The sequence below is a fragment of the Alosa sapidissima genome, chromosome 11 (genome assembly GCF_018492685.1).
Source record: "Alosa sapidissima isolate fAloSap1 chromosome 11, fAloSap1.pri, whole genome shotgun sequence".
NCBI classification, from domain to species: domain Eukaryota; kingdom Metazoa; phylum Chordata; class Actinopteri; order Clupeiformes; family Clupeidae; genus Alosa; species Alosa sapidissima.
This window is the reverse complement of record NC_055967.1, coordinates 30,359,114-30,379,113: the sequence shown is the minus strand read 5'-3', so window position 1 is coordinate 30,379,113 and position 20,000 is coordinate 30,359,114. Positions and strand designations below refer to the sequence as shown.

At 44.2% G+C, this 20,000-nt stretch overlaps 1 protein-coding gene across 1 annotated transcript in view; it reads left to right on the top strand.

Moving 5' to 3' along the window:
* ldlrad3 (low density lipoprotein receptor class A domain containing 3) overlaps positions 1 to 20,000 on the top strand; it is a 74,647-nt gene that overhangs the window by 19,034 nt on the left and 35,613 nt on the right. The window contains exon 2 of the mRNA XM_042111125.1: positions 11,979 to 12,125. Coding sequence (XP_041967059.1) covers positions 11,979 to 12,125 — 147 coding nt within the window. The remainder of the gene's footprint in view (positions 1 to 11,978; positions 12,126 to 20,000) is intronic.

Genomic DNA, 20,000 nt, shown 5'->3' with positions numbered 1-20,000 from the left:
TGACTTCCCCACCAGAGCTAATCATCCTCTGTATGGAGCATGTGAGGACTGGGTACAGACTGGGACACAGGAAAAGGACAGGACTGAAGGACACAGGAAGAGGACAGGACTGAAGGACACAGGAAGAGGACAGGACTGAAGGGGGACTGGCTGGTTCAGTGCGGGGGTTGTGTTCCGTGTACACATCAGATGAGGTTTCTAAAACTAGTTAATCAAATTAGCAATTAAGAAGCTCAAAACACAAAAATAACTGCAGCCTCAAAGGGAATTCAATCACTGTATCTTTTGATGTGTGTGTGTGTGTGTGTGTGTGTGCAAGCGATCAGGCAGCAAACGTCAGATGAGATTTCTAAAAGATAACCAACTTGCCAATCAGGAAGCCTTACCATCACCAAAATAAATGCTGCTTCAAAGGCAAGCCTTGTGTTGCACAGAGGAATAGATAAGATACAGTTACTTTGTTGTCTATTTCCATATATGTTTGGAGATCACACTGCCAACATCACATGAAAATGTAAATGAACTACCTTATCTACCAAATTACTTGTTTGCTAGTTAACTGCTGCTTTAAAACAAACGTTCATGCACAGATCAGTCTGGGATTATTCATTTCTACCTATTACTTTTTCAGAGATTAGCGTCTCATATATATCAAGACTAACAAGTTAATAACTGGGGCCACAAAGTAACAACCCAGCAGAGGGTTGAGTCTTGGATCTTTTGTTTCTGGATGTTTCTTTTCACATTACCTTGCCAGAAACGACTCTATTAATCACATGAGAAACGGCTACATTAATGCCAGCCATCATGTGTGTGTAATTACGGATCATAAACGTGATGGATGCCGACGGCGTTTATGTGTCTGCTCCATTGCCAGGCTGAAGGCCAGGGTGTTCCTGATACCCAGCCAGTTCTTGAGTTGGGTTGATATTGTTGTTCCCACTGGAGACACATGACTTTTTCTTATTTACAGTTAATAGTTAGTCTATGTGTTTCCCTAGTTATTTACAGTTACAGTTAGTCTATGTGTTTCCCTAGTTATTTACAGTTACAAGTCTCTATGTGTTTCCCTAGTTATTTACAGTTACAGTTAGTCTATGTGTTTCCCTAGTTATTTACAGTTACAAGTCTCTATGTGTTTCCCTAGTTATTTACAGTTGAGGTCTCTCTACACTTTTCCATGTTTACCAGTTAGTGCTGTTACACACACAGCACAAGATGTTTAATTACTTGTGCTATTGATTGGGGACTTACCATAGCAAACCAACCTCTCAATGTCACAAGCAAATAATCACACCGAAGTAATCACACAGGGTGCTTGTGCAAATATTGGGAAGTCTGGAAACGTACGGAATAATGATTTACTGTTTTCCAGACCTGGAAAACTATAGAAATGTGGGTGAAAGTTTTGAAAGAAAAAAAAAACTGGAACATTTGTTCAGAGTAATACATAATGGTTGACAATGTCCAAATCCTAACACAAATACACATATATCTTACAAAAGCATAAGTCTTAAAGAAAAATGATCAGTAAAAAAGAGATCTGCTCGGTTTAGTTGGAAAAGGGGCAGGCGCCATAACCATAGTAAACGCCACAGTAGAGAAAGCATATTTCTTTGTAGGTCTGAAGTTGATGGAGTGGGACTTTAGTGCAAACCCACTACTGACTCCTCTTACTGCATTGGTCTTTATTTACCCGTGTGAAGAGGGTTGCTCCCACGCTTGCTTTTGAACCTACACTGTACTCTGAAGCAGAGAAGGGGGCCACTCAAGCAGCTCTTGTCTGCGCACATAGCAGGGGAAAGCCCTTCATAAAAATCTCAAGCTTATGTAACCTGTACACTGTGCCTCCCGTCCCATGGGGTCTTTCCATGACCTTTGACCTCTTGGGTGTATGGGTGGCATCTGGCTGTATGCTCTACTGAGCCTTCAGCTTGTTGCCATGGCAGCAGGGGATGAGGTGTGAATATGGTGGGGTGGGGGGGTGCTCTGGTGTGTCCTAGTTACTCTGCTCTGATTTTGTCACCCAGGTGACAGGTGGCACTACCACTTCAGCTGCGTCTGGTTGCACTAGAGACAGACGGAATGCGAGAGCTGCATCCGACCCAGTGGGAGTCTCTTCTTGCTCTTCCTCCTCCTCCTCCTCATCTTCCTCCTCCTCTTCCTCCTCCTCCTCCACCTTTGCACAACACAGCACACAAAGGAAAGGAGAATAGAAAAGATAATTTCATAGAGTGTTTATAAGATGCTACTGTGTGTGTGTGTGTGTGTGCATGTTGATGAGAGTGTGTGTACATGTAGCTGCATATCTCTTTCCTGCGTTGTGTGTCTGTGCTGGGGATTTCAGATGTTCCGCTAGCGTTGTATCCAGTCCCGTGAGGAACAAACAAAGAACTGACACCAGGGAAAAATAACACCATTCCCTCGGCCTGGCCTGGCCTCTTTCTCTCTCTCTCTCTCTCTCTCTCTCCCTCTCTCTCTTTCTCTCCCTCCTTCTCCCTCTTTTTCTCTCTCTCTCTCCCTCCCTCTCTCTCTCTCTCCCTCTTTTTCTTTCTCTCTCTCTCTCCCTCCCTCTCTATGTCTCTCCCTCCATCCCTCTCTCTCTCTGTTTCTCTCTCTCTCTCTCAGTGTGTCTGTCATGATTATCAGTCTGAGTGTTAGACCCCAACCACACTGTGCTAGGCGGATGCCAGTATCCCGTTAGGGCCCTTTGTGTGTGTGTGTGTGTGTTTGTGTGTGTGTGTGTGTGTGTGTGTGTGTGTGTGTGTGTGTGTGTGTGTGTGCAGATGGCAGTATCTCCATTGAGGCCCCTGGTCCTCCAGGGTCTGGCTTGTGTCTGCCTGCCTGGCTGGCTCTTCATCCCTCAGAGGGGCCACGGAAAGGAAGAGAAGAGAATAGAACAACAGCTCCTCACAAGCCTCGCCACAGAGCACAAAAAGAAGAAAGTGTTTCATCTCTGGCATGTGGATAAAACCACTGCCACTCATATGGACAGCAGACACACTCGCATCAGAGTCTTCCCTCTCTCTCTCCATCTCTCTATCTCTCCATCTCTCTCTCTCTCTCTCTCTCTCCTCTCTCTCTCTCTCTCTCTCTCTCTCTCTCTCTCTCTCTCTCTCCCTCAGGGCAATGTGCTGAGCCCAAACATGTCTTTGAATGGCTTTATTGTAGAAGAAGAAACACAATCTCCCCCAAATCCCCATCCAAAATTCTCTCTCTCTCACACACGCACACACATGTGCTTGCACACACACACACACACACATGTGAACACACACACTCTGTGTCTCTTTATCTCACACACACACACACACACACACACACACAACCACACGTACACACAGACACACTCACATGCATGCAGCCTCATTCTGCAGCCACAGAGGATTTGGATGGGGCTGTTGGTAGGCCGGGCTGCTTTTGAAAGAAGGCTGATTGGGCTGGTTGGTTAGGGGAGAGGGGAGTGTTCCAGGGCTTAGCTGCCTACAGGGTATTGTGGTTTAGCTGGACCTGATTAGAGCAGGGCTGGTGATGCAGCAGGCCTTAGGAACAGTTGAGCAAAACCCACTCCCAAGTTTTATACACTTTCCAGTGTTTATTGTTGTATCTCCGGGTTGGGTGGAAGCTGATTTGTGTATGTATGTGTGTGTGTGTGTGTGTGTGTGTGTGTGTGTGTGTGTGTGCGTGTGTGTGTTTGTGTGTTGTGTATGTGTGTGTGCCTATGTGTGTGTGTGTGTGTGTGTGTGTTTGTGTGTTGTGTATGTGTGTGTGCCTATGTGTGTGTGTGTGTGTGTGTGTGTTTGTGTGTTGTGTATGTGTGTGTGCCTATGTGTGTGTGTGTTTGTGTGTGTGTGTGTGTGTGTATAAGTGTGTGTGTGTGCTCATGTGTGTTTGGTGCATGCATGTGTGTATATTTCTGTCTGCATTGAGTATGTGTGTGAGTTTGAATGCAAACAAATACATGCTTATTTGTGTATATGCATTTCCATCTTGGTGTGTCTGTATGTGCCCTGCATGCGTATGTGTGCTTGTGTGTGTGTGTGTGTGTGTGTGTGTGTGTGTGTTTTATTTAATTTGCCTGGCGTAGGGGAGTAATCAGAGGCAGCTGGTGTGTCTGGGTACAGCATGGCAGCAGATGAGTAATCAGACATGGCACATGAAAGCAGCTCCACCACGCCCCAGTCCTCGCTCACTGCCTTCTATTACACAAGACAAAAGGCAGCCTTACATCACCTCCCCCCCTCTCTCTATGTGTGTGTGTGTGTGTGTTAGTGTATGAGAATCTGCATGTGTGTAGCATGCATGTATTTGTGTATCTGTCTGTCTGTCTGTGTGTGTGTGTGTGTCTGTGTTTGTGTGTCTGTGCAGTGACGCCGCCAGGCGTAATCCTGTACGCACTGTGCGTATTATTTTTCAACGTTTTATTCATGAAAATCATTCAATATTACAACAATAAAAATAGCTTGTGTACTGTCTTAATTGAAATATGCTTTGCACACAAATGATAGCCTATGTTTAGGGCAAAGAGAATGGACATCTCAACATAAGGATACTTTAGAAGATGATGATTGGTGTAAACTTTGTCACGACATGATGAGCAGTCCTAAAAACGCAACGTTATTCGGATGTTTAACAGTAAAAGGCGCACTGTTCTTAGCAGTTATGATGGAGGCAGTGAGATAAGGCATTGCATCCTACAGTCACTCTGTTTCAAACATTGTAGTTCGGGTTTCAAGATTGATAAGATTCAGTTAATGCGTAGAGTATGGATCATCTCAAAGTTTAAGCAGTGCAAACAGCAGTGTAAGCAAATCCTTATTGTTAGGTGACCATAGCTGTCTTTTACTTTAGGTCTAGGCCTATCGCAAATCGCGACAGACTCATTGCTTTCTACTTTTCTTTTCTTTCCCTTGTTCGCGTGTTGGGTAGTGAAGCGATAATGCATTTAAAGCAATGTTCAGAGCCGATATGGCCAGAGCGGCTTGCTCTGTAAAGGTATTTCTGTCCCACCCAAATTGCGTCAAAATGGTGTGTTTAGCAGCCAGAATAAAAAAAAAATCCCGGGGGTGAAATCTCCCTCATCCCAGAAATTTTAAAAAGCTCGAATCACCTCTATGTGTAGGGTAGCCATGCACCCGTTTCTTTTTTTTTTTTGGGGGGAGGGGGTGAAGATTAGTGTCCTGGGCCATGGTGCGTACTATAGAATACAACCCTAGCGGTGCCCCTGTGTCTGTGAGTGAGTGTGTGTGAGTGTGTTTGTGTGTGTGAGAGAGAGATAGAGAGAGAGAGAAGTGCTTTACATTTGGAGCATGTAACACAATAAAAGAGTCAGTCAGTCATTATCAATCACTTTCACTTTTCTTCATTGCTGTGGCCGTTTATGATCCAATCAGCAATATATCAGAAATATAGAAAATAACATGTAACACAGTTATTAGAGAAGAGTCAGTCATTCCCCTTTGTTGCTGTGGCCGTTTATGATCCAATCAGCAACATATCAGAAATACTATTATACTACTATAGATATATAAAGGCTTTGCTAACAAATGCCTAGGCTAACAAATGCTTAGGCCCCATTGATGCGGACTCCAAGCAGCCAGCCTTAACTTGTTCTTAGCATATGTCGCAATTATTTGACTTTATACACAGACATTCAAGACTGGCAGCCTTAACCCGTTACCCCCCACAAGCACGCCATGTGGCAACTGTGGCATGTTTGGAACCTTAAAATAACCTTAAAATCAATTCTATAGGAAACAGGGAGCCAGTGCAGTTCAGCCAACACAGGGGTGATGTGTTCTCTCTTCTTGGTCTTAGTTAAAAGTCTAGCCGCAGAGTTCTGTATGAGTGCCAATTTCTTTAGATGTTTTTTGGGAAGACCAGTGAAAAGTGCACTGGGTGGCGCATCAGGCCAAAACACAACATGACAACATCAACATCAGTCGAGGGCTGCAACTTCACTTTTTAAATGACAATATCCTGACCGGACTACTGTTGTCAGTGATATAAGTATTTGAAATGAACATGATTTCTTAATGTCTAGTGACATATCAGGGCCATTTTATGATTAACTGAAATACATTTCTTACATACGGTTCCTTTAACTCTGCATCTAAGATGACACCGAGGCTTGTTACTTTTGGTTTGACCTGGTGTGCCAAGTTCCCCAGATTACTAAGAACAATGTCTCGCTTTGGTTTTGGTCCAACCAATAGTACCTCTGTTTTGTCATCATTTAGTTTCCAAAATGTTTTGCTCATCCACTGATTAATGGAGGTGAGGGAGCAAAAGCCATCTGGGTTAGTTGGCTCCACAGAAATATACAATTGGGTATCATCTGCATAGCTGTGGAAGTTTACATTATGCTGACTTATGATGTTTCCCAACGGAAAAGAGCAGGTGACCATGACAGCTCCCCTGGGCCACACCAAAAGGCAAGTCATGTTTTACAGACACATGATCTCCTAGACTGATATACAAATCTCTGCCAGTAATGTAGGTTTGAAACCAGTTTAGAACATTATCAGAGAGACCCACCCACTTCGCAAGGCGGTGAATTAGGATGCTATGATCAATGGTGTTAAATGCTGCACTCAAATCTAGAAGAACTAGATGTACCGCAGAGCGGTACAAAATATGACCGCCACCCAGTCCAGCACATTTTTTCCACAAAAAGAAATCACGCTGAAAGGCCTATATGATTCTAACTGTCTCACTAAATTGCATTATCCACACTCAATTCTCAAAACTCTACCAAAACATGATTAGTTCATAGATTTCACATGTAAAATTCATTTTATACAACCCCACCTCCATCTTGCCTGTTCATAATTCTGAAAAATTCTTGATTGTTTGTGTTATGTTTATGTTATGTGTGTGGGTGTGTGTGTGTGTGTGTGTGTGTGTGCGTGCTTGTGTGTGTGCCTGCGTATGTGCCTGAGCGTACATATGTCTACTGTGTGAGTATGTGTCATACGTATGATTACTGTGAATGTATGTGTGTGTGTGTGTATGTATCTGTTTGTGCACATGTGTGCACATGAAATGGGTTAATAAGGCAAACATACGGAAAAAAATGGTCATCCTAGGCCCTACAGTTCTCAAGATATTCACAGAGAACTGTGTCTGACCTACCCTCCTTTCGGGGGGTCCAGTCCAGCGGGGGGGCTACAGATCAAAACGAAAAATGACGGTTCCATGCTATCCATGTGGGGGTACATGTCCACCAAGTTTTGTGTACCCCGGTCTTTCAGTGTCCCGGGAATCATTGACGGAAATTTGGGCATGCGAAAAAGAAAAAAAAAAAGAAAAATAAATAAATCTGACTAAACCTTCGCTGCGCGGCGGTCATAATAAGGATTGAGACTTTGTTTGAGTCAGTAGCCAGTCTAAAATCATTGACTATTTTTACTAGAGCAGTTTCTGTGCTGTGTCAATCAGTAAACTCTCTGAGGAGCCAAATAACCTGAATACGTGTTTCACTGGAGAGAAAGGGCTTCTTATATGCAGAGGCTCTTTGTTCATCTGTGTGTGTGTGTGTGTGTGTGTGTGTGTGTGTGTGTGTGTGTGTGTGTGTGTGTGTGTGTGTGTGTGTGTGTGTGTGTCAACTTAATCAAATGCTGCCGTTGTTAAACAATAAATCACACAGCCAAATCCCTGTCCTAGCGGCTGACCTGAGGCTCTTTGCCCAGTGACTGTGCACTGTGTGTGTGTGAAGACAAGAGGTCTGAAGTTCACTTTCCATTTTCACTTCATTCCAGAGAAAAACTCACAGCGGTTTAGTGTTGCCGAGGAGGAAACACTGGAAGTGAAGAGAGAGACAGAGAGGGAGAGAAAGAGAGAGAGAAAAAGGCCATGGAGAGTGTGATCAAGAAGATAGAGGAATAGAGGAAGAGAAAATAGAGACAGAAAGAGAGATAGAGACTGACAGGGAAGGGGCATGGAGAACGACAGAGTGAGAAGAGAGAAAAGGCACAGAGTTAGAGAAGAGAGAAAGAGAGAGAGAACTCACTGCCCTCTGTCTTAAGGCGCTGACCACCCAGCAGTCTGGACAGCTGAGGCTCCCTGACGCAGACTGGCAGCAGAGAGCTTTGGCCCGACCGTCCGGTCACTCAGTCACTCAGAGTCAGAGTCTGACAGTCCCTCAGCAGCACAACACCTCAGCTACGCTGACACCGGTCAGCTCTCACTTCTCAAACCAGCTCTCTCTTTCTTCTCAGCCCGCTGACCACTCGACACGTACTCACACACAATCATAGAATGAGGAGCTGATGTGCTAAGACATTGGCGCCTGTTTCATGCTTTATTTGCACATTAAAACTTGGAATATTTAGGTACGACTGACCGCACACGTGTATGTGTATGTGTGTCTATATATGTATGCGTGTGTGTGTATGCGTGTGTATGTGTGTGTGTGTGCCTGTGTGTATGTGTTCGCTGTGTGTGTTTAGGTACGAACTGAGCACACGCAAAAGCGCATTTGGCTGGGCACAGGAGAGCTGTCAGACAAGCTGTGTTTTTCTTACTCATGCGTATGCATTTATGGGAGGTATGGGAGTGTGGGAATATTTCACAAAAAACATGGGAGAAGAAGAGCAACTGATGAGGTATTCTGGCGTATATTTCAAAATAGTGCATGTCTATTTTGCTGTGGAGATTTTCCACCTTATAACAGCAGGTGTAGTCCAGATTGGGGTTAAATACGTCAATAGGTGAAGCTTCAAGAAACAACAGAACCAGTATTCAGAGTAACAGTTCTGCTTCTTTGAACCATGTTGAAAGCAACCTTTGCTTTTGTTTACCTTTTCATGTTTCTTTCACTTTTTCATGTCATCCACGTCTCTGTGCCTGAGTGTTTCTGAAGTCGACTAGAAAAATTGCCCTCCATTATCTTGCTGTTTGTTGTCATCTTATTATCGTGTATTGTAAAATTTCATGAGCGTTAAACTTTTGATTCCTTTTAATGTTGTTGTCAGTTGACTCCATTCAATTGTGATTGCATAATACCTTTTCATGTTTCTTTCACTTTTTCATGTCATCCACGTCTCTGTGCCTGAGTGTTTCTGAAGTCGACTAGAAAAATTGCCCTCCATTATCTTGCTGTTTGTTGTCATCTTATTATCGTGTATTGTAAAATTTCATGAGCGTTAAACTTTTGATTCCTTTTAATGTTGTTGTCAGTTGACTCCATTCAATTGTGATTGCATAATACCGTTCCGTTGTGGGCACCACAAATGAATGTTGGAGGGCAGAGAGGGGCGAGTGCCCTCCAACAAGGGAGGGACGAATGCTCGGTAAATTTCACTTAATTCGTCTTGGCACAGCATGCACTTTCTGTGGAGTGGCGCAAGTGATAAAGACACTTCCCTAGTACATCTGCCCCTCAGTCTAATATCATTTCTCAGTGCACTGGCCGTAGAGACTGGCCTCCTCACTCACACACAGATTCAGTCAGCATGACTGCAGTATTGTGGTGATGCGGTTCTCGTCAGTTCACTTATCAACTCACCACCTGACTGACTCATAGACAGAACCAGCTGCTTCTCCAGAGATGATGTCTTCACATTCAATGTGGTCTGGCCTGATGGTTGTGAAGGAAACATGGCGTGACAACAGTGTCAAACACGGGTGCGGTTGATCAACGGTAGCATTGGTGTCTGACAACTGGTCCGCCCAAGTTTGATTCCTGAACCCGTTGTTGCAAGTTTGGCCTTGGGTTAAAGTACCAGTCGCTATGAACTTAACACTTAATTAACTTGAAAAGTGTCCATGCTGGTCATGCTGGTCCATGCCACAGGAGTGGAGTTGCACTGTAACACCAAATAGATGAAGATTATGGAATGGTAATGGTGGTTGGCAGGTTGCAGGAGGTTGCAGGCTGTAAACCTCATTCCTTGACACCTGCAGAGATGTGCTAGAGCAGATGCTAGTGTTCATGAGTTTTCTTCACACTGCAGAGATGTGCTAGAGGCAGATGCTAGTATTCATGGGTTTTCTCCACACTGTTTGCACTCCCATCATCCCTGGGGTCCCTGATTCAATCCCAGTGCAGGGCTACAAGCACTGCAGGCTTTGTGTACCTCGTCCTGTAGAGATAGCAGTGAGTCATGACGTGGTGCTTAACTAATGACTACCTGAGCTACAGGTGTGTCCTGTGTGAAGTCATAGGAATGTGGGAAATACCCCCTCTTTCAGAGTAGGTATCGCCTCATTCCCAGAAGCCTCCTTGTCTCCAGATCGGGACTTATGGGCGAAACCCACCGCGCACTAGTGCTAACATGAGTACAGCACGTTCTGCGGCCAATGTCTGATTACTTCTAATTACTCGAGTACTTCAGATTCCATTGTTTCCAACGCAACCCCACACACCAGCACTGAACACTTTTGCCACCAGGGTGTTGATTACGATTCAAATGCAATCGTCGCAAACGCCGCTTATAACAATACATTCTTTATCGCATATTGTGATGACAGATGGGATGATTCAATAGAATGTGTCAGTGCTGGCGTTGAGGCGCCAGTGTGCTTTAGAGTTGCAGAGAGACTGACAGGAGTGGTGGTGGTGGTGGTGGTGGTGGTGGTGGCAGTAGGTGATGAAAGCAGGCTGGATAAAGACTGTAATCTACTGTTCCCCTTCAGCGCAGGTCATTCATAAATCACTCCTGTCTGTGTTTCGTGTCCAGTCCCAGCATGCAAGGTACCCATGGAATCACTGGACCAGTTAATGTTCTAAACATCATTCATTAATATTTTAAAATGCCATAGTTTGTTTAATATTCATATCCATCATGTTGCATCTGTATTTTTTGTTAAAGATGTACTTACTTGAAGCTCATTTGGGAAGTTGCCCAAATAGCACCATGGGTTTTTATTTTAAAACAAAATAGAAATATAATCTGTTTTTTATTCAATATACTGTATAATGATCTGGACAACAGCTAGCTGGCTGTTGTGCTCCTTAACCAGAGTGTGTAATGTGTATTTGTATTTGTGTGTGTGTGTGTGTGTGTGTGTGTGTGTGTGTGTGTGTGTGTGTGTGTGTGTGTGTGTGTGTGTGTGTGGGTGTAGTATATTACCCCAATCTCCTCAGAGAATAGCTGAGTCGTGCCTGTGTAGTGACCCCGTGTGTGTGTGGCTGTTGGAGGTCTCGCTAGGTCCCTGTTCTCACACCGTCGTTCCCCCCTGAGAGAGCAACTCAGCCTCGAAATGCTCCAGTAGTTTCACAAGCATCACATCGCACAGTACAGCAGCACACCCCCACCCCCCCACCCCACACACACACAGACACATACACATATACACTCCCAGCACCTCAATCATGCCCCCCCCCCCAAAAAAAAACCCGCTCAATGCTGTCAGCCTACAGCGAGAGTAAATCCGTTCAATCCAATTTCCCCTTGTCTAATCCCTCGGTAGCCGAGCCCAGAAAATCAAGCAGCACAGATCTGTCCCTAGAGTCCGGTCCTGCCAGCCCAAAACGGACGCTGCTTATTCCTCAATGTTATCCCTGATGTTAGCCTGCGATAGCGCATCATGGGCAGCCGTCAGAGTGACTCACACTGCAGAAGGGAGGAACCCAGAGGAGCATGAGCATCGTGGGCCCGAAGGCTGAAGTCACAAAGAGAGAGAGAGAGAGAGAGAGAGAGAGAGAGAGAGAGAGAGAGAGAGAGAGAGAAAGAGAGAGAGAGAGAGAGAGAGAGAGAGAAAGAGACAGAGCGAGAGAGAGAGCGAGTGAGAGAGAGAGAGAGAGATGACATGCATCAGCCTGTGTTTTTGCCTACAGGATGTCTTGACCTTTTTCCATATGTATGACTTTTTATTGAAATGAAATGAAGACCTTTTGGATTTCATTTTTTTTTTATTTTGCTCTTAGGAAGCTAACTGAAACCGGCCATCTGGTATCCAGCCATTATGTTCATGGAACACGGAGCTCATCATCATGTTTGTTTGTTTGTTTGTTTGTTTTTTTACCCCTTCAGAGAGCCAGCTTCTCCCTGGGAACAACTACACCACGGAGTGCAACATTCCCGGGATCTTCATGTGCGGAGATGGGAAGTGCATCCCAGGAGGCTGGAAGTGTGACGGTTATCCCGACTGCTTTGACTCCAGTGACGAGAAGGGATGCCGTAAGTCCAACAACCCCCCCCCCCAACCCCTCAAACCCACACACACACACATTCACAAACACACACATACCCACACACACCAACCACCCAACCCCCCCCCCACACACACACACACACACACACACACACCAAACCCCTAACCCCAACAGCCATGCTGCTATGTCTTAGTGGAGGCCATCCAGGGTTTAATCCCATCAAAGCGGCACACAGAGTAGCGAGTGTGTAGGAATAGCCACAGCATAATGCTCCCATAATGTGTGAGTAATATAAGCAGCATCATGAGCCAGAGATCGGCTTTGATCTCTCTTTTAGTCAGTACACATTTGGTTTGGCTCTCCATCCATCTTCTCCCTCCCGCTCTCTCTCTCTCTCTCCCTTGACTTCTTGTCATCTTTTTCTCTATCCTTCTTTCTCTCCTCCTCTCTCTCTTTCTCTCCTCTCTCCCTCAGGCCTCTATGGCACTTTACTTTCTCTGTCTTTCTCTCTGGCTCTCTCCTGTTATATTTCTCTGTCTCTCTTTCTTTCTCTCTCTTGGGCCTTTATGATCTCTTTTCCTGTATTTCACATTCTCTGTCTGTCTCTGTCTATCTCTCTCTCTCTCTCTCTCTCTCTCTCTCTCTCTCTCTCTCTCACACACACTATCTGTTTCTCTCACTTCATAAAGATGAGAATGCTGATAACACTATGCTTTATTTTTTTGCTTGCTATAAAAATGTCTACCCCATCCCACCCCCAAAACACACACATACACAAACACAGACACACACACACACACACAGACACACACACACACACACACACACATGCACCACTCCCTTTTTGGAATTCCCCCTCATCTGTCCGCCCTCCCCTCTCTCTCTGTTCTTTACCTCTGTGTGGGTTTTCCCTCGCACCTCCCTCTTCATTAGCAGCTGTTGGCTTTGCTCTCCATCGCTATTGTAAGATTTGCTCTGCGTTAGGAAGGGAAACCTGCTGTCTGTGTGTGTAGATGCTGGGGGGATGGGATGGGAGGTGGACCGATACAGTCTCATCTGCAGCTCATTAGGAGGTTGTTTGGTTTGAGTGTGTGCAGGGAGGTTGCTCTGGTCTGGAGTGGAGGCACTGGGTCAGGGCCCATTATGTGGATGGCAGGTCTTTGCTGAACCTGTGCAAGGCCTGGCATATATCCCTGTAATGTAGCCTTCCAAAACCTTCCCTCTTAACTCACCTCTCTCCTTTACTTTCTTTGTTGCACCTGCTCATGGATATTCACCCAAATGAGGGGCACTGACTACATGCTTAGATAAAATCCCCCCTATGGTTGAGTAAGTGAGGGCAAATAGGTTCTGTTTGGAAATGGACACATTTTTGTTGGCCAGCGGTTAGTTTAATATTCACCATTTTGTACTATGGGACAAAAGGTCAGACTGGATTGCTTAGTCGGCTGTAGATGCCATGAATTTCGGTACAGCTTGTAGCTTTTGTTGTCTTCAATGTTTCTGAAAAGTTTTGTTTAATACTTAAATACTATTATATAACTCTACCAATGAGGTAATTCTGTCTTTTTTCTTGGTCTGAAGAGAAATGTATAACACATAACAGGATGTACATGTAAAACAGAATATCTGAAACAGTGAATTCATTCATTGTTCTTTCCTAAGATCAGAATATGTAATTAAGTGGGTTTTTATACCTCTTGATAATGGCACTGAAGAGACCCTACTGTCAAATACTGTTTAGTCACCAACTGCAGCATGATGCATTATGAGATGTGTCCATCTATAAATAAAGACTTCTGTCAATTATTATAGTGAATTATGAGTATTTAATAAACATGTATGTGTTTGTAAGGCTTTATGGAAACTGGGTGTAAGTGACGTATTGGAATCAGCACTACCTGATCATGAAAAGCTCTCAAAACAAAATCATGCTTTGATTTCAATTGATCCAAACTACACTACTAAACTACTGCGTAACATGCAATAAAATATACGGGTTGATTAAATGTTCACAATGTTATGCAGCCACTAAATAGTTTATACTGTAGCTGAATGTGTTTAAAATGCTAGTGTGACTGGGATAAAAACAATGAATTATTTAATATATTTATTATTTAATATTGTTTATAGCTCAACTTTATTGATCTCTGTCATGAAATATGTAGACTTTCAGTGAGCTGCAACCCTTACACCAAAAATGGACACACACACACACACACACACACACACACACACACACACAAACACACACAGACATACTCACAACAGGAGGCCAACATCTGGTGATTTTGATGCCTTCAGTGCTGTCTGCAGCGGTTGCGTCTCCCAGCATCTCTTTCAGAGCTGCCTCCTCTCCCTCCCTGAACGACAGATTAAGCAACCCAAGAATAAAAAGCATTTCTCTCCATTCTTGTCATATCACCCCCCCTCCCTCCGCTCCCTCTCTCCCTCTCCCTTCATCCCACCTTCCTCTCGTCTCCTCGCGTCTATTCTCTTGAGCTGGATCCAGACAAATCCCAGCGTATTGTGTCTCTCACATGCTGCGTTATCCAGCCGAAGTGATATTGTTGTTAAGCCGGCCGATTTCCTCGAGTGACGGCTCCTGTAAATACCTTCAGAGCGCTCATCGCCCATCAGCGGAGGCTTAGGTGGCTCGTGCGGCTCCGCTATTCTCCGCTAATCTTTGCGCAGCTCCTCCGTTATTGCGCAGCTCCCGCTACGTCTGTGATAAAGCAGAGGGGATGGAGAGAGAGAGAGAGAGAGAGAGAGAGAGAGAGGAAGGAAGTGAGGTATATGTCTGCTTTAGGCTTCTGTAAACTCGAGCTAGACTTCTTGAGCTAGTCCGAAGTTCAACTTGCTTCCAGGAGGACTTTAACTGGTCAGCTGGTAAACTGGTCTAAGGTGTGGAAAGGATTAAAGTGATATACAAACCAGGGTGCTGGTCTGCTGTTCATCTGGGCCACAGGCCTGAGCTAATCTAGAGTTCAGATGGTTTACAGGGTAGAGCTGGTCCTCAGCACATAGCTGGTCTTCAGTTCTACTGATTCACACCACATAGCTGGTCTTCAGGTGGTCCACAGGACATAGCTGCTCTGTATACCCTACCAAGGTCTATAGATTGTGTTTGCTGGCTGGTATTATGATTCCAAGTCAGTCTGATATTGCTGAAATTGATATTGAAGTTTTGCAGGCCGACTACACCCATCTCTGATTATATTTACCAGACTAAGCTATTAAACTTTGTTGCCATCATCCCTAGAGTGAATATTGGATTGTATTAAATTGGAAGAAGTGGTATGTGATTGCCTTGAAATTTCCGGAGCACCATTTCTGTTGGCTTAAAGATACACTCTCTTTTAGGCAATCTTGGGAAAACAACCTAATAATTTATCACTTAAGACTGGCCCGATAATTGAACTACAGACAATGCACTATCTTCAGCACAAGGTAGTAAGAAGCAATGAACAGTCATTTTGAGGGTATTACGAAAAACAACACAACAGTTTTAAGCCCATAATACAAGGGCATTTAATTAAGCCAATTGAGGCAAAAAATTGATACAAATAATGCACCAAATTCACGAAGAGATTCCTAATGACTCTGCACCGTCGGGGAGCTAATATCTTACAATGCCGGCAGACTGTGGGAGGCAAAATGATAGCATAATTATCCCCTCTCAGTCGCACCCAGCAATCAGTCAGCCTGCAGTCAATTGCGGATGACTCGTCTTGCCTCAGTGGCGGAGAAGAAAGAGAGAAAGAGATCGATTCTCCGAGGACGTCTCGGCGGCTCACTGGGTGGTTGGTTGGTTGCGCACATACCGTTCTGTCTTTCTTGTGGTTTCGGGCACTACGGGTTCTCATGAAGGTGGTTGGTGTGTCTCTCAGAGTGTTTGCCTAATTTATGTGTGGTGTCTGTGAAACTGACTGGATAGACGGTCAGTGTGAAGGATTTAAAGGTACACTATGCAAGATTTTCACCTTAATATAACCTTTACGAAGCCAATTTTATGGTGAACAAACTTGTAATAGGCAAATCGTTCACCTAGCATAGCTATACAGCATAGACGCTACCGAGAAAACCAGCCATGCAACTTCAAGAACCGCAACCCAACAAATCTCGCAAGAAACATGAAACATTACCTTGTCAGTAGATATAGCACTTTAGAGATTTTTGCCTGTTGTTAGTCCTTCACCTTTACAACAAAAGCATTTTTATTGTGTACATGGGGGGATAAGTCAGGAGAAGTTGGCTATTTACAACAGCAGAGTAAAATATAAATATATCGCGACTCTAGAAGGAGCTCTACAGTCGCCAAAAATATCTAAACCTGCATAGTGTACCTTTAAGTGGGTTTTTTCATTTTGATGTTCTCTGTCAATTCTCTATCTCCCATGAGCTCTGCCACATGGGACAGTCTGAATAAACCAAGACCCCTCTCCACATAAAAGCTTTTCACAGAGCCCTTTACTCAACCCAGCTTGCAACAGAAGCCAACTAAACTAGAATTCAGTTATAATGTAGTATTGATGAGTTCCTGTTCCAAATTTCTCCAAAGAGAGATGAGCAGTAAGTGTGTTTGGCAAGGTGACTTTTGTGTCTTTTGCAGGGACTGTGCAGGATTCTACTCTGCAGGCAGAAGCCGTGCAGGATCCATGCGTACAACCCTTTCTAGTCCTAACCCAGGAAGGTGGGAAGTGGGAGGGGAAGTGGTGGGTTGAGAGAGAAACTGTGTCCAAACAAAATGCTGTGGCTTGAACAGGTAGTCCGGGAATAAGATACCTGACAGAGTTCGATGCAACAGTTTTGGCATATTTGGTCATGTTCCCGAACTTTAAAATGCCATTAATCTCTTCTCTGTTTCTTTGGTTTTCCTGCCTAGTGGCAACAGGGGTCTTAGTTGACCGCATGGGAGCTGATAAAAAAGGTGGACGATAAACTAAGCTTAAGGCAGGACATAACAATACATCTTTATTCGTCCCACACATTTCACTCTCAAAATTGTGGATATACCATCTTGAACATTTTTTTAGTTTTGTACATCTTGAAATAATCCTTTTTTTGTTCTTATCCTGTCTTAAGGCATCTGAGCGTCTGCAGAATTAAAGCCAAGACAAAAATCAAAGTTGTTGATTGATTTGAAGGTTTTATGCAGTCACATTAAAGCTTCAGACACACATAGATATTTAATTCAGCATATATAATTAATCCATCCAGCAAATAGACCGCACAGCTAATAAGCAGCACATCAAAGTAAATCTAATTTGTCCCAGTTATGTGGGTGAAATGCCATGTATGATTATATGAAAACCCAATGAATGTGCACAGATATGTACCAATGTCAGTACTAACAATTAGTGTGGTGAATATTTGATAAGTGTGTGAATTATGCAGGCAGTAGGAATGCTAATGTTAACTGGGGGAGAGGGAGTTTGGTATAAATCTGCTCTCTCCTGCCCCCAGGCTAGGTCAGGGTTGGGCTTGTGTGTCTCTTCAGAAACAAGGCCGTTCAATTAGAGCCTGAGATGGCACGGCACGGCTTGAACACAAATGGGGATATTTATGCAAAGCAGAACGGAAAGGTCAGATCTCGCGAAGCTCTCACGGGGCGCCTCACTAACAAGCATTTGTTTTTGGACGTACGCTTGCCGGAGGGCAGCAGAGAGCAGGCAGCTACTACAGGGATGGACGCTCAGAGGATTTGGGGAAATTCATGGTGGACGGACACACACACACACACACACACACACACACACACACACACACACACACACACAGGTGTGTAGGATCAATTAGGATATGCAGACAATAACAATTAAATAGTTACAAAGTCAGACATCTAATACTCACAGACACAAACAAACACACATACACTCAGACACACACACACACACACACACACACACACACACACACACACACACACACACACAGGTGTGTAGGATCAATTAGGATATGCAGACAATAACAATTAAATAGTTACAAAGTCAGACATCTAATACTCACAGACACAAACAAACACACATACACTCAGGCACACACACACACACACACACACACACACACACACACACACACACATTTGTCCATATTTATTTATGCTGGTCTCTAGACCTTATTCTTGCACTGTTGCACTGTTGGACTACTGTTGGACCACTTTTTGCACCTTCACCATGACACTCTCTTAGAGCACCTCACCATGCACACAGAACTACAGGCCCAGTCCCGGCCCTGTCACTGCAAGCGTCTCATGCTTGATCATCCTTAAGCACACTGTGGATTTTTTTTTAATTTAATTTATATAGTATATGTAGTATTTAGTTTTTTAGTTTTCTTATCTTCTACTGTCTCTATTGTACAGTGGAGTTTTGTTATATGTATATACTTATATTTACTCTTTCTGCTGTAAGTGCATGTTGTGTGTCATGTCTGTATGCTACTGAGACCTTGAATTTCCCCTTGGGGATCAATAAAGTATCTATCTATCTATCTATCTATCTATCTATCTATCTATCTATCTATCTATCTATCTACACACACACACACAGAGGCTGAATGCATTTCTGGATCTTGGGCAGAAAAGCCTCTGCTTCTCACTTCAGTGACTCGCCCGCTTTGTACCCATGGCAACAGGAGGAAGTTGAAGAGAAAGTTATGCAAACCTGACCTGCATTCTCCTCCTCCTCCTCCTCCTCGGTATTGATGTAGCACTTTAGGGTTCTCTCTTCCTCTCTTCCTGTCTTCTCTCATTTCACCTCTACTAGTCTTTCTTATTCTTCCCTCCCTCTCTCTTCAAACTTGTGTTCTATTCTGCTCTGTCCCTCTTGGTTCTGTCTCTCTCTCCCTCCTTCTCTCTTTCCCTCCCTCTCTCTTCAAACTTGTGTTCTATTCTGCTCTGTCCCTCTTGGTTCTGTCTCTCTCTCTCTCTCCCTCCCTCTCTCTCTCTCTCTCTCTCTCTCTCTCTCTCTCTCTCTCTCTCTCTCTCTCTCTCGCCTATTCTGTTCATGGCTGTCTCCCTCTTTCCCTGGAATCTTAGCCCCTGCACTCCTCATTTGTCTGGTTGTTATGTATGGACCTTGGCCCTGACTCACTGCAGCCGGTCTGTGCAGGGCAACATGGAACATGAAAACTAGCAAGGTAGTTTGTGTGTGTGTGTGTGTGTGTCTGTGTGTGTGTGTGTGTATGTGTGTGTGTGTGTGTGTGTGTGTGTGTGTCTGTGTGTGTGTGTGTGTGTGTGTGTGTGTGTGTGTGTGTGTGTGTGTGTGTGTGTGTGCGCGCGCATTTAGTTTGCATTAGCATTGCTGTCCATCGTGTAATTATGCATGATATCTGTTTTCTTTCAGTCAAAAGATCTGCATGCATACATTATCGGAGATCCATAGATCCATATGCCATTACTCTACAAGGACACAGAGTACAATCGTGGGCCATTTAGCTATGTGTGGAGATTAATAAGTACAGTGTATGTGTGTGTGTGTGTGTGTGTGTGTGTGTGTGTGTGTGTGTGTGTGTATGTGTGTGTTTATTGTAAAAGATAAAAATTCAAGTAGGACAACACATGGGAGCTCTCTATCTCTCTTTCTGTCTATATCTCTCTCTCTCTCTCTCTCTCTCTCTGTGTGTTTGTGAGTGTTTGAGAGAGGGAAATTATGTGTGAATGTATTTTTAGTACAGGACAGCCAAGCACTGTTCATCAATATCCATTATCCACTTTGCATGTCCATTATCCACTTTGGAAACTTCAATCAGTTCAATCAGTTAACACACACGCACACTCACTCACCCACACAAACACACTCACACTCACCCACACACATACACATACACACACATACACACACTCTCTCTCTCTCTCTCTCTCTCTCTCTCATGCACACACACACCACACCACACACAC